At 48.7% G+C, this 13,927-nt stretch overlaps 2 protein-coding genes across 5 annotated transcripts in view; one reads left to right on the top strand and one right to left on the bottom strand.

Annotated features, from left to right (window-relative positions):
• Nucleotides 1-10,816, bottom strand: part of CRB3 (crumbs cell polarity complex component 3) — a 29,080-nt gene extending 18,264 nt beyond the window's left edge. Inside the window, exons 1-2 of one of the 3 annotated variants that reach the window (XM_069767305.1) lie at nt 10,751-10,816; nt 10,210-10,293 (exon numbers count right to left, since the gene is read on the bottom strand). In XM_069767305.1, coding sequence (XP_069623406.1) covers nt 10,210-10,273 — 64 coding nt within the window. In that variant the 5' untranslated portion in view covers nt 10,274-10,293; nt 10,751-10,816. Of the gene's footprint in view, nt 1-10,209; nt 10,294-10,601 lie in introns of all 3 variants that reach the window. The other 2 variants (XM_069767304.1, XM_069767306.1) reach the window with 2 other exon arrangements.
• A 102-nt stretch (nt 10,817-10,918) lies between these two features.
• Nucleotides 10,919-13,927, top strand: part of LOC138677276 (mitochondrial adenyl nucleotide antiporter SLC25A23-like) — a 36,435-nt gene continuing 33,426 nt past the window's right edge. Inside the window, exon 1 of one of the 2 annotated variants that reach the window (XM_069767300.1) lies at nt 10,919-10,985. The gene's annotated coding sequence lies outside the window, so the exon portion shown is untranslated. Of the gene's footprint in view, nt 10,999-13,927 lie in introns of both variants that reach the window. The other variant, XM_069767301.1, reaches the window with a different exon arrangement.

Raw genomic sequence — 13,927 nt, 5'->3', positions numbered from 1 at the left:
TCTAGGCCCATCGTACCTCTGACCGACTTGACTAACTTATCCACCCGGTCCAGAGGCAGACAGAATCGGCCAGATTCCTCTTCTGATGACGAGGAAGAGAGATTTGAGCGATAAGAACCTTCCTCTTTATCTTCCTCTGACGAATCAGAGATCACCGAGGCTCTCTGTTTTGAACTTCCCGCCTGGGACATAGACCGCAGGGATTCCCTTACTTCTGTACGGATCATCTCACGCAGATTAGCCGTAGAAGCAGATTCTTCCGCTACCTAGGGGAGGACAATAAGGGTGATACCATCTATCTAGCCTGATGTCACTCAATCCCTCCACTCCTGTAAACCTCACCGTCTGTTGTATACAGGAGGCACACAATTTTTTAGGGTAGGAATCTGGTAAGGGAACTTCACATAGGGCACACTCCTTATGTTTCGACTTTGCACTTCTCTTCCCCTAGAATGACAAAGTATAAGGGGCCCGCGTCACTGAGTGAACATTCACGTAGATCACTTACCAGTGTACGCCAAAGAGAAAGGTACCGGAACACGAGGGGGCTCCTTGCCAGTCGAAGCTCTAGATCCTTGCCTGGACGAGCTTTTACGGCTGGACTGGTCACTTCTGATATGCTCCTTTCCCACGGCTTCCTGCCGTACTTTATCCAGAAGTTGAGGCTGCTGCTCACCATCATCTGCCATGATGAAGCTGTGGCCAAAAGCAGGGTTCTATCGCCAACACCTGCTTATATCCCCCTGTATTCCGGTCAGCAGGCCACCTGGCGTGTTCCCCATTGGTTCCTGATGATCAGGCTGCAGCTGGGAGGTTAGCGGTGGTAGTACAGAAGAACCGGCGACCGGACCATGGGCACCGCCATTTTGGAAAGACCGCGCATGCGAAGTCAACCCGCAAACCGGAAGCGCCTGCCGGCTCCACCCCCGGCGCCCCAGCGTTCCAGAAACGCTCGGTGAGCGATGCAGGACGCCGGGAATGCCCAGCAGTGCTCCGGACGGCGCTCCACTTCCGACGCCGCAACCACACCACCGCACCTCACTGCCGCCGTCTGCTCAGGGGGGGGGGAATGAAACTTACAAACGCCGGCTTCCGGAGACAAGGAATCCTCCGGACCCTGCTCCCTGCTGCCAACGCCACTGACGTGCAGTCCAGCCTGGACCACCGTGGTGTCTCCAGGACTTTCCGCACCGGTCGAGGTAGGAGACCCCCCCGCTACCAGATTCGACCGGCCGGCCTGGGCTCCTTACGAGATGAAATCTGTAGGATCCTGTCCCTCCAGGAACAGGAAACCAACTGATGCATGGGGAGATGTGCCGCCCTTTTGTATCTGTAGGTTTCCTGTTCCTGAAGGGCGGATCCCCTCTCTCGTAGTGCTGTCATGGGAGTCCGAATAAAAAGTGTTTTTTTTTTTTATCAGATAGATTTTTATTATCCGCAAAGAATAAACAATCAGAATATTTCTCATGGCAATGTTTCATTAAACATTTACAGATAACTTTTTCCCCCCCGACCCAGAGCCCCCCCACCCTGCCCAACCCGAGACCTCAGCCAGAGCCACCCCACTTCCCATCATCATACAACCATTTGAATAAACATCCGTTATATTTCCATTGAATACTAGGTTCCCTATATTCTCATTTATCATCCTAATTCAAGTCCATCCACGGTTGCCACAGCTTGTGGAAGATGTCCAGCTTATTCCTTTTGGTGTAGATACTTTTCTCCAAAGTAAGTATATGCTCCGCTTGCTTAAGAAAGTCTCTTCTTGTTGGAGGTTCCTCTCTAATCCAAAATTTGGCGATCAATTTCCTAGCAATGAATAACAATCGTGCAATAGCTATTTTAAACATGTTGTCCGTAACAATTTCCTCCACATATCCCAATATGCAAGTCAGTGGAACCCTAGGGACAGAACATCCATACACCAGTTCAATACGATTTAAAACAACTATCCAGAAGGAGGACAGTCTAGGGCCTATTTCTCTTAGATAATTTCCAAAAGGAGTAGAGTTCCCTTCACTTCTCAACTCTGCATGTCTACCCTTGTCCCAGTGATCATTAGATATATTGTTCACATCCCCCACTATAAGGAGGGGCACCCCATCCCACCTACCCGTAATTTCCAGAATCTCCTGTATCTTTTTCTTGGAATATGGTGGTGGAATATAAATTGACACAATACAAATTAACCTGTTAAATATCTTGCATACTAAAAACACAAATTGGCCGTCTTTATCGGTGGTTACCTCAATCTCTTCAAACGGAACACTAACGTGTATCAAAATTGACACACCTCTGGCATAATTTGAGAACGTTGAGTGATACGCCTTTCTCACCCATCTCTTCTGTAGAATAGCAACCTTTTCCTTCACTAGGTGAGTTTCCTGCAGACATATCACTGAAGGCCTCTGTTTCAGTACATATTGGAAAATAGCTGTTCTTTTAGTAGCATTTGCAAGGCCCCTAACATTCCAACTTAGGATTTTAACCTCCCCACCCATTATAGCTTATAGAAACAATGAATGAGTTCAAGCTCCCTAAGGTCTCAACCCCAACTCCCACCCCCTCCCTCCTCCCCCCCCCATCCCCAATTCCCAACTGAAATAACTCTCTATCTCTCCCCTCTCTTTAAGCCCACCCAACTCCTCTCTACTCTTAGAATATCAAAATAAACTCTCCCTCTCAATTTGAGATCTGGGAACGCTGTTTCACAGCCTAACGATAAAAACTCTGCGTTCCTTCAGCTCCCCCGCCCACCATAGCCAAAATGCAAATTTCGTTGCGCCGCCGAACACAACCTGATGATATCAATATACCATAAAGTCACAGTATAAGTACCAGTTAACTATCAAACCAAACATAACAGTGAAGGGTTAACAATTGCCTCAGTAGCACTTAAATCAGTTTCAGCGGGTCTGCCCCGTTTTGACATGCTTAGTATTGAGATCCAGCCATTGTGACGCCTCCTCTGGATTTTGGAAAAAATGCACCCGATCCAGAGCCACCACCCTTAATTTTGCTGGGTAAATCATTGAATAACGGACATCTAAGTCTCGCAACCTCCTCTTGACCTCTCCAAACTTCATCCGAAGCTTTTGGACCGCCGCAGAGTAATCCGGATAAAGGGAGACCCGATTACCATCAATGGTCAGCTCATCACAATTCCTGGCTTTCCTCAACAAAATGTCTCGGTCCTGATAGTTCAGAATTTTAGCCAAGATAACTCTTGGGGCCGAGCCGGGGGGAGGGGTCTGGTGGGCACACGGTGCGCTCTTTCAACGGCAAACATCTTAGTAAGGCCATCTCCACCCACAGCGTTTTTTAGCCATGCCTCAATATAAGCCGTGGGGTTGCTCCCTTCCGCCTTTTCTGGGACCCCCACAATCCTTAGGTTGTTCCTGCGGGATCGGTTTTCAAGGTCATCAGTCTTAAACTCCAGATCAGCAATACGTTGAATATACTTTTTTTCCCTGTTTAACAATTCACCAATCCGATCTTCTGCACTCCCAACCCTTTCTTCCACCTCTTCCACTCTCTTTTCAACTTTACGCATAGCAGAGTTTAAAGCGACCATCTCTCCCTTTAATTCATCCGCTCGTAGGTTTAGAGCCCCCAGGGCAGACTTACAGTACATCACCACTGAAAATATGTCCTTCAGAGTCGGCTCCTCCATTTCTGGCATGTCAGACTGTGCAGGCAGAACAGCTCCTGCGGCCCTTGTAGGAGATCCCTGGTCTGACCCACTGCACTGTAGCTGAGCCCCTCCTTCCTGCTGATCTCCGGGGGCACCAGCTGCTCCAGACTCCACACTTCCAGCCTCTGACTGTAGATTTACAGCCTCCTCTGACCTGGCAAATCGCTCCAACTTAGCAATCACATCCATCTTCCTCTGATAAGCAGCGCTTGCCCTCGCCGCCTCCTCTGCAGTCTCAGCGCCATCTTGGGCCTGTGAGCTTCCCGCAGCTGTCAGCTCCTTCTGTCTCCTGCGTGTCATCCTCAGATAAGATTCCGTTCCTTCGGGTCACACCTCGCTCCCCGAGACTATGTGCACTCCTGAGAGTATGATTTGCGCTCGGCGGCGCCTCTAAGGGGTTAATACAGAGATAATGAAGCGGGAGAGCTCTGTTGCACGTCTGTTCACATCGCCTGCTAGGCCACGCCCTGAATAAAAAGTGTTTTAGTAAGTCAGCAAAAAGTAGGTAGGAGTATTTTAAAGGGACTCTGTCACCTGAATTTGGAGGGAACAATCTTCAGCCATAGGGTCGGGGTTTTCGGGTGTTTGATTCACCCTTTCCTTACACGCTGGCTGCATGCTGGCTGCAATATTGGATTGAAGTTCATTCTTTGTCCTCCATAGTACACGCCTGTACAAGGCAATCTTGCCTTGTGCAGGCATGTACTATGGAGGACAGAGAATGAACTTCAATCCAATTTTGCAGCCAGCATGCAGCCAGCGGGTAAGGAAAGGGTGAATCAAACACCCGAAAACTCCGCCCCTGCGGCTGAAGATTGTTCCCTCCAAATTCAGGTGACAGAGTCCCTTTAAAACCAGAAAATGATAAGGGTGCCCATACTTATGCACCTGTCAAATTTTGTTTGAATGCAGATTGCACATTTTCTGTTAGTACAATAAACCTCATTTCAAGGCAGAAACATTACTGTGTCCAACAGTTATTAGATATATGAAACTGAAATAGCTGTTGCAAAAAAACAATTTTTATAAAACATTAAGCTTAAGATTAACAGGGGTGCACAAACTTTTTCATATAACTGTAAATCTTGCCAAATCAGACGCGGTGATTTTCTGGATTTGTTTTCTCATTTTGACTCTCATAGTTGTGGTCTACCTATGATGTCAATTACAGGCCTCTCTCATCTTTTTAAGAGGGAGAACTATCACAATTGGTGGCCGACTAAATACTTTTTACTGAACCTGGTCAGGCTGTGTTCATACAGTGGGGAAAAAAGTATCACACACTAACGGCTTAGATACTCTGACTTCATAGACAGTTTAAGGCTCCATTCAAAGATCCGGTTTTTTTGCGGATAATACATGTACCCCTTACAGTCTATGGCGCTGTTCACACATTACAGTTTATTTATATTATTTAAAAAAACGTGTAAAATGTCCAGATCCTTCAAATCAATAGATCTGTGGGAAAAAGGAAAAAAAAAAAAAAAAACACAGACATCACACGGACACCATCCATTTGTCTTCCGTGTACGGTCCGTTTTTTTCTTTTTTCTTTAATGGGTGGGATAAGCTTGGGATTTTTATTTTTGGGGGGCATATGAGAAAAACCGATAAAGCAGGGAAAACAAAAATGAAGAGGTGCTCACACTTATTTTTCGGTGAGCTACTTTTCTGGCTTCACCCGATGTTACTTAAGCAACAAAAATACAAAGCAACAATAGAAAATTAGGGGTTGTAATTATTCCTCATCAGGTCGTTACCAGTGACGCATCGTTATGAGGATGAGGACAGGTACAAGGGATTCTGCAGGAGAGAAGCGATTGCACAATATGTTGTCTTAAGTCATCGAGGTGTGGTGGCGACGAGACACATGGCGCTCACCCCTACCTAAAGTGCTAGAAGCAGACATGGAGGAAGAGCGGAACGTAGAGCTACCACTCGAAGCTGATCTTTCCCTTAGCAACATCCGCCGCCTTTCAACCTCACCACCACTTATCCCATCTCTAACCCATCTCTTCATCCCATCACTAACTTCTGGCACCTTCCGTTCTGCTTTCAAACATGCCACAATCACGACTATGCTTAAAGAGCCAACCCTCGATCCAACAGCTATGTCCAGCTATCGCCCAATATCGCTGATCCCATTCGCTTCCAAAATCCTGGAGCAGCACGTCCACGCTGAAGTTTCCTCCCACCTCTCATCTAACTACAATCTGGTTTCCGTCCCCATCATTCCACTGAGACTGTCCTGACCAAAGCTAACAGACAATACTCTGTACTCCTCTTTCTTGACCTGTCCTCTGCTTTCGACACAGTTTACCACTGCCTCCTACTACAGATCCTCTCCTCCTTTGGCATCATAGACCTCGCCTTATCCTGGATCTCCTCGTACCTATCTAACCGCACATTCAGCGTCTCCCACTCCCACTCTACCTCCTCATCCCACCCTCTCTCTGTTGGAGTCCCCCCCAAGGCTCTGTTCTAGGACCCTTCTCTTCTCAATCTATACACTTGGCCTGGGACAACTCAAAGTCCCATGGCTTCCAGTACCACCTTATGCTGATGACACTCAGATCTACCTCTCTGGCCCAGATGTCACCTCTCTGCTGTCCAGAATCCCGGAGTGTCTATCAGCCATATCCTCATCTCGCTTCCTCAAACTCAACGTGAACAAATCTGAACTCATCATCTTTCCTCCATCTCATAGATCTTCCTTACCTGATCTATCTATCGCAATTAACGACATCACGCTTTCCCCCGTACCGGAAGTCTGCTGCCTTAGAATAATCCTCGACTCTGCCCTGTCCTTCAAACCGCACATCCAAGCTCCTTCCACCTCCTGTCGCCTCCAGCTCAAAAATATCTCCAGACTCCGTCCTTTCCTCAACAGTCACTCTACTAAAATGCTTGTGCATGCCCTCATCATCTCCCGCCTTGACTACTGCAACATCCTTTTCTGTGGCCTCCCTACTAACACTCTCACACCCCTCCAGTCCATCCTTAACTCTGCTGCCCGACTAATTCATCTCTCTCCTCGCAAATCTTCACTGGCTCCCACTCCCTCAGCGTATCCAGTTGAAATTACTAATACTGACCTACAAATCCATCCATAACCTGTCTCCTCCATATATCTCTGAACTAATCTCCCGATATCTTCCCTCACGTAGTCTCCGGGCCTGCTAAGACCTCCTCCTCTCCTCCACACTTATCCGCTCCTGACCCAACCGCCTCCAAGACTTCTCCCGAATATCCCCCATCCTCTGGAATTCTGTGCCCCAACACATCCGACTATCAACCACATTCAGATCCTTCAGATGGAACCTGAAAACCCACCTCTTCAGGAAAGCCTACAGCCTGCAGTAACCCCGTTGCCTCCTCATCACTACCGTAGCTACAGCCTCAAAAAAACACCGGAGCTCCTGCAACTCTCAACCTACTGTCTCCTTCCTCACCATCCTGTAGAATGTAAGCCCGCAAGGGCAGGGTGCTCGCCCCTCTGTATCAGTCTGTAATTGTTAGTATGCTTACTGTAAGTGATCTCTGTAATTTGTATGTAACCCCTTCTCATGTACAGCACCATGGTGCTATATAAATAAATAATATATGGTGGATGTGCACACTTTTTGTACGGTGCTTGCTCAGGAGCTGAGCCCGCTCCATACAGAAGGGATGATGCCTGTGTCAAACAGAGGGCACGAAGAGTAGCTGATGTGATCACATATATCTCCGACCGCCGCATGATGTGATCGTGAGGTGCCAAACACAGCTAGGCGACCAAGTGATCACTGGTACAAGTCACACAAGCGATGGGATAAACTCTACAGACATCTTACAAGATGGCGCTGATGACAGATCACCTCCAGAACATGACTCCATATCAAAAGCTGTATGTTCCTTTAAATCCCGCAGCCTCCTTCCCCATCGTGCATCCCCTTTGCCCCTGTCTGTACTACTGCCATTTACCTGCCTGCTCTCCAGACAGATACACTGCAGGGATATTTGATGGCGCGGCTACAAAGGCTTTACATGAGGCACGTGGGGACTTGGCCGCCGCTCCGGACAGGACGGGTGTCTGGAGAGCTCGCAGCTCATTAATAATAAACTACCTGACACTTGTGGCGACATTTCCCCGACGTTCCCTGCTTGTCAGGAATAACAACCATCATATATGTGTCCGCGCAGGGGGTCACATACTTATACACTCACTCCACACCCTAATAACAGGAATTACACGAGGCAGAAACTGGAGGAGGAAGGATGGCTGAAAGCGATGAGGTCACGGACGAGGAGAGCTGTGGTGACACAAGGAGACGGGACTCGGGAAATTATTGCATAGCCTGCACCATGACGGTGCTGTGTGAGTGCGCCCTAGATCACCAACAATCCGACGTGCCCGAGAGCCCCGACTATCAATCTTAGGTAGATCCAGTATCCGTGACCCCAGGGGGCTGCACCAACCTCCCGCTGTCACAATCTAGGAGTCACAGCAGCGCTCTGGAGCCAGAATCCAAGGATCACCCCCCCGATGCCTCTGGAGGGTTTGTGATAAGGCGTCAGTGTGATGTCACCCACCAGGGATCATGTGCGGGATCCATGTCAGGGAGCGGCAGGTCATCTACTCCCCCCACAATGTGTGGCCTTCACATCTGCAGTTAAGGAATGGTTCGCACAAGCATATACTCAGCCCATATGCGCCACTAAACCATGGTGGGAATAGGGAAAAAATCTATTTACAGACCAGAATAATGCATGTAATGTACACAGCTCCGGCAGCCATCTGCCCCGAGGATGAGCACACGGGACGCTCATGTCTGTAATTCACAGTCGCAACTGGGCCGATCTCCAAGATGGCCGTGTGTACCCGGCATAGTGAGGCGGATTGTACAGGATCTCGGCACAGAAACCATCTGTAGATCAACCGGGTGAGAACGGCTAATGGAGTCTCATCATTGTGGATCGCTCCGCAGCCGGATCATTTGGGGGGAAGCGGGTCCGCTCCGCAGTCGGATCACTTGGGCGGAGGCGGGTCCGAAGCAGGATCATTTGGGCGGAGGCGGGTCCGCTCCGCAGCAGGATCATTTGGGCGGAGGCGGGTCCGCTCCGCAGCAGGATCATTTGGGCGGAGGCGGGTCCGCTCCGCAGCAGGATCATTTGGGCGGAGGCGGGTCCGCTCCGCAGCAGGATCATTTGGGCGGAGGCGGGTCCGCTCCGCAGCAGGATCATTTGGGCGGAGGCGGGTCCGCTCCGCAGCAGGATCATTTGGGCGGAGGCGGGTCCGCTCCGCAGCAGGATCATTTGGGCGGAGGCGGGTCCGCTCCGCAGCAGGATCATTTGGGCGGAGGCGGGTCCGCTCCGCAGCAGGATCATTTGGGCGGAGGCGGGTCCGCTCCGCAGCAGGATCATTTGGGCGGAGGCGGGTCCGCTCAGCAGCAGGATCATTTGGGCGGAGGCGGGTCCGCTCAGCAGCAGGATCATTTGGGCGGAGGCGGGTCCGCTCCGCAGCAGGATCATTTGGGCGGAGGCGGGTCCGCTCCGCAGCAGGATCATTTGGGCGGAGGCGGGTCCGCTCCGCAGCAGGATCATTTGGGCGGAGGCGGGTCCGCTCAGCAGCAGGATCATTTGGGCGGAGGCGGGTCCGCTCAGCAGCAGGATCATTTGGGCGGAGGCGGGTCCGCTCCGCAGCAGGATCATTTGGGCGGAGGCGGGTCCGCTCAGCAGCAGGATCATTTGGGCGGAGGCGGGTCCGCTCAGCAGCAGGATCATTTGGGCGGAGGCGGGTCCGCTCAGCAGCAGGATCATTTGGGCGGAGGCGGGTCCGCTCAGCAGCAGGATCATTTGGGCGGAGGCGGGTCCGCTCTGCAGCAGGATCATTTGGGCGGAGGCGGGTCCGCTCTACAGCAGGATCATTTGGGCGGAGGCGGGTCCGCTCTACAGCAGGATCATTTGGGCGGAGGCGGGTCCGCTCTACAGCAGGATCATTTGGGTGGAGGCGGGTCCGCTCAGCAGCAGGATCATTTGGGCGGAGGCGGGTCCGCTCCGCAGCAGGATCATTTGGGCGGAGGCGGGTCCGCTCCGCAGCAGGATCATTTGGGCGGAGGCGGGTCCGCTCCACAGCAGGATCATTTGGGCGAAGGCGGGTCCGCTCTACAGCAGGATCATTTGGGCGGAGGCGGGTCCGCTCCACAGCAGGATCATTTGGGCGAAGGCGGGTCCGCTCTACAGCAGGATCATTTGGGCGGAGGCGGGTCCGCTCTACAGAACTTAAAATATTTAGTTTATTCCAATTCCTGTAATGTTGAGGGCTCATGTTTCAAACACTGAGGAGGGGTCTGCATTACACAGTTCACTCTAGGGCCCAGACTTCTCCTCCCCTTTCAGGGAACATTCCCATTTTTGCATACACAAGATAGAGAACACAGCTATAACATGGACTATATCTACACAGGAGCCCGGCAGCGGCCTGACTCCCCCCAGAGCAGAGCCCGCCACCTTGTCATGTACCCTGCACTCACCCAGCACCAGACACAGGCTGCACAGACCCGCGAGGAGCCGCAGCAGAGACACGACCGGATCCATCAGTCCAGGAGGCGCAGGTCCTAACAAGAAAGGTGCATTAAATATGGCGCCAATCATTACTTATAACACAGGGGAACTACAAGTCCCAACATGCACTAACTACAGGGGAAAATTCACACCCAGTGGGCCCCAGTCACAATCAGCCAGTTATCATGAAACCTACAGAGGTGGAAGACCTTACAATTTTCACAAAAGCATCAGGAGGAACTAAAAGTCTCAGAAGTGACAGGCAGGGAGTAGGGAAAACTACAATTCACATAAGGAAAGCAATGAGGGAACAAAGTCATGAGCAAAAATCCAGGAATATAACAGGGAGAACTACAAGTACCAGCATGCACCGACGACAAGTGTGAGGCACACCCAGATAGCAGGAGATCTCTGGGTGACTGTGCTGGGAATGGCGCACCTGTGTCCGTCGCTCCGCGGTCACCGCACAGTCCTCATCTATAGGTGACCAATATACAGAACGCGGCTCACCTGCCCGAAACTCGCAGACTCCGCCCACACGGCGCCACACGTGACCCCGCCCTTACACCTGAGAAACTTCCGGGAACACCCGAACCTACACAGGCCGTCATATCCGGAGTCACCTGTACACCACATAAAGCATTTCCGGGAGCTCACCTGTACGGACTTCCTGGAGCTCACCTGTACGGACTAAGATGATGTGCTGCATACTTCCGGAAGCTCACCTATATGCGAACATGAGCAGGTGTCAATAAATAGTGTGTACCCGTGTATAAGGACAGGGGATAGACACTGTATACTGTATATAACAACTGGGGATATACACTGTGTACTGTATATAAGGACAGGATAGACACTGTATACTGTATATAACAACAGGGGATATACACTGTGTACTGTATATAAGGACAGGATAGACACTGTACTGTATATAACAACAGAGGATAGACACTGTGTACTGTATATAAGGACAGGATAGACACTGTATACTGTATATAACAACAGAGGATAGACACTGTACTGTATATAAGGACAGGATAGACACTGTATACTGTATATAACAACAGGGGATATACACTGTGTACTGTATATAAGGACAGGATAGACACTGTATACTGTATATAACAACAGAGGATAGACACTGTGTACTGTATATAAGGACAGGATAGACACTGTATACTGTATATAAGGACGGGATAGACACTGTGTACTGTATATAAGGACAGGGGATAGACACTGTGTACTGTATATAAGGACGGGGGATAGACACTGTGTACTGTATATAAGGACGGGATAGACACTGTGTACTGTATATAAGGACAGGGGATAGACACTGTGTACTGTATATAAGGACAGGGGATAGACACTGTGTACTGTATATAAGGACAGGGGATAGACACTGTGTACTGTATATAAGGACAGGGGATAGACACTGTGTACTGTATATAAGGACAGGGGATAGACACTGTGTACTGTATATAAGGACAGGGGATAGACACTGTGTACTGTATATAAGGACGGGATAGACACTGTGTACTGTATATAAGGACAGGGGATAGACACTATGTACTGTATATAAGGACAGGGGATAGACACTGTGTACTGTATATACTGTAAGGACAAGGGATATACACTGTGTACTGTATATAAGGACAGGGGATAGACACTGTGTACTGTATATAAGGACAGAGGATAGACACTGTGTACTGTATATAAGGACAGGGGATAGACACTGTGTACTGTATATAAGGACAGAGGATAGACACTGTGTACTGTATATAAGGACAGGGGATAAACACTGTACTGTATATAAGGACAGGGGATAGGCACTGTATATAAGGATAGGGGATAGACACTGTGTACTGTATATAAGAACAGAGGATAGACATTGTGTACTGTATATAACAACAGAGGATAGACACTGTGTACTGTATATAAGGACAGGGGATACAGACACTGTGTACTGTGTATAAGGACAGAGGATAGACACTGTGTACTGTATATAAGGACAGGGGATAGACACTGTACTGTATATAAGAACAGAGGATAGACACTGTGTACTGTATATAAGGACAGGGGATAGACACTGTGTACTGTATATAAGGACAGGGGATAGACACTGTGTACTGTATATAAGAACAGAGGATAGACACTGTGTACTGTATATAACAACAGAGGATAGACACTGTGTACTGTATATAAGGACAGGGGATAGACACTGTGTACTGTATATAAGAACAGAGGATAGACACTGTGTACTGTATATAAGGACAGGGGATAGACACTGTGTACTGTATATAAGGCCAGAGGATAGACACTGTGTACTGTATATAAGGACAGGGGATACAGACACTGTGTACTGTATATAAGGACAGGGGATACAGACACTGTGTACTGTATATAAGGACAGGGGATACAGACACTGTGTACTGTATATAAGGACAGAGGATAGACACTGTGTACTGTATATAAGGACAGAGGATAGACACTGTGTACTGTATATAAGGACAGGGGATACAGACACTGTACTGCATATAAGGACAGGGGATAGACACTGTGTACTGTATATAAGGACAGGGGATACAGACACTGTGTACTGTATATAAGGACAGGAGATAGACACTGTGTACTGTATATAAGGACAGGGGATACAGACACTGTGTACTGTATATAAGGACAGGGGATACAGACACTGTGTACTGTATATAAGGACGGGATAGACACTGTGTACTGTATATAAGAACAGAGGATAGACACTGTGTACTGTATATAACAACAGAGGATAGACACTGTGTACTGTATATAAGGACAGGGGATAGACACTGTGTACTGTATATAAGAACAGAGGATAGACACTGTGTACTGTATATAAGGACAGGGGATAGACACTGTGTACTGTATATAAGGACAGGGGATAGACACTGTGTACTGTATATAAGAACAGAGGATAGACACTGTGTACTGTATATAACAACAGAGGATAGACACTGTACTGTATATAAGGACAGGGGATAGACACTGTGTACTGTATATAAGGACAGGGGATAGACACTGTGTACTGTATATAAGGACAGGGGATAGACACTGTGTACTGTATATAAGGACAGAGGATAGACACTGTGTACTGTATATAAGGACAGGGGATACAGACACTATGTACTGTATATAAGGACAGGGGATAGACACTGTGTACTGTATATAACAGAGGATAGACACTGTGTACTGTATATAAGGACAGGAGATAGACACTGTGTACTGTATATAAGGACAGGGGATAGACACTGTGTACTGTATATAAAAACAGGGGATAAACACTGTCACGATATGGTATGAAATATCATATAAGTTTAGTTGCTTGTCAGCTCATGAGGTGGGCTAAACCCCCCCTTCACTAGCTGACTCTACTTGTTTCTCTCTGGGCTACGGACTGTATGCTAGAAGGGGGTTTTATTGCCCTGGGGTCGTAAATTCCAGGCTCAGAGGAAAGTCCCTCACCCCTCCCACCTTCACTAGTCAGAACTGGTAAAGTGGCTCCAAAATTCATGAAAGATCCTTTGTTTGGTTTTGGTACGATATTATGCACCATGTTTACGGTAAGAACACGAAAATATATATTCGTATTCCCACTCGGTGTAGGTACCCATCCCTTTAAACTCGGGCTTCTAACTCCGTCTGGTAAAGAAGTAG

The sequence above is a fragment of the Ranitomeya imitator genome, chromosome 4 (genome assembly GCF_032444005.1).
Source record: "Ranitomeya imitator isolate aRanImi1 chromosome 4, aRanImi1.pri, whole genome shotgun sequence".
NCBI classification, from domain to species: domain Eukaryota; kingdom Metazoa; phylum Chordata; class Amphibia; order Anura; family Dendrobatidae; genus Ranitomeya; species Ranitomeya imitator.
Note: the sequence above shows the minus strand (reverse complement) of the source record. Positions and strands in the feature narration are given on the sequence as shown.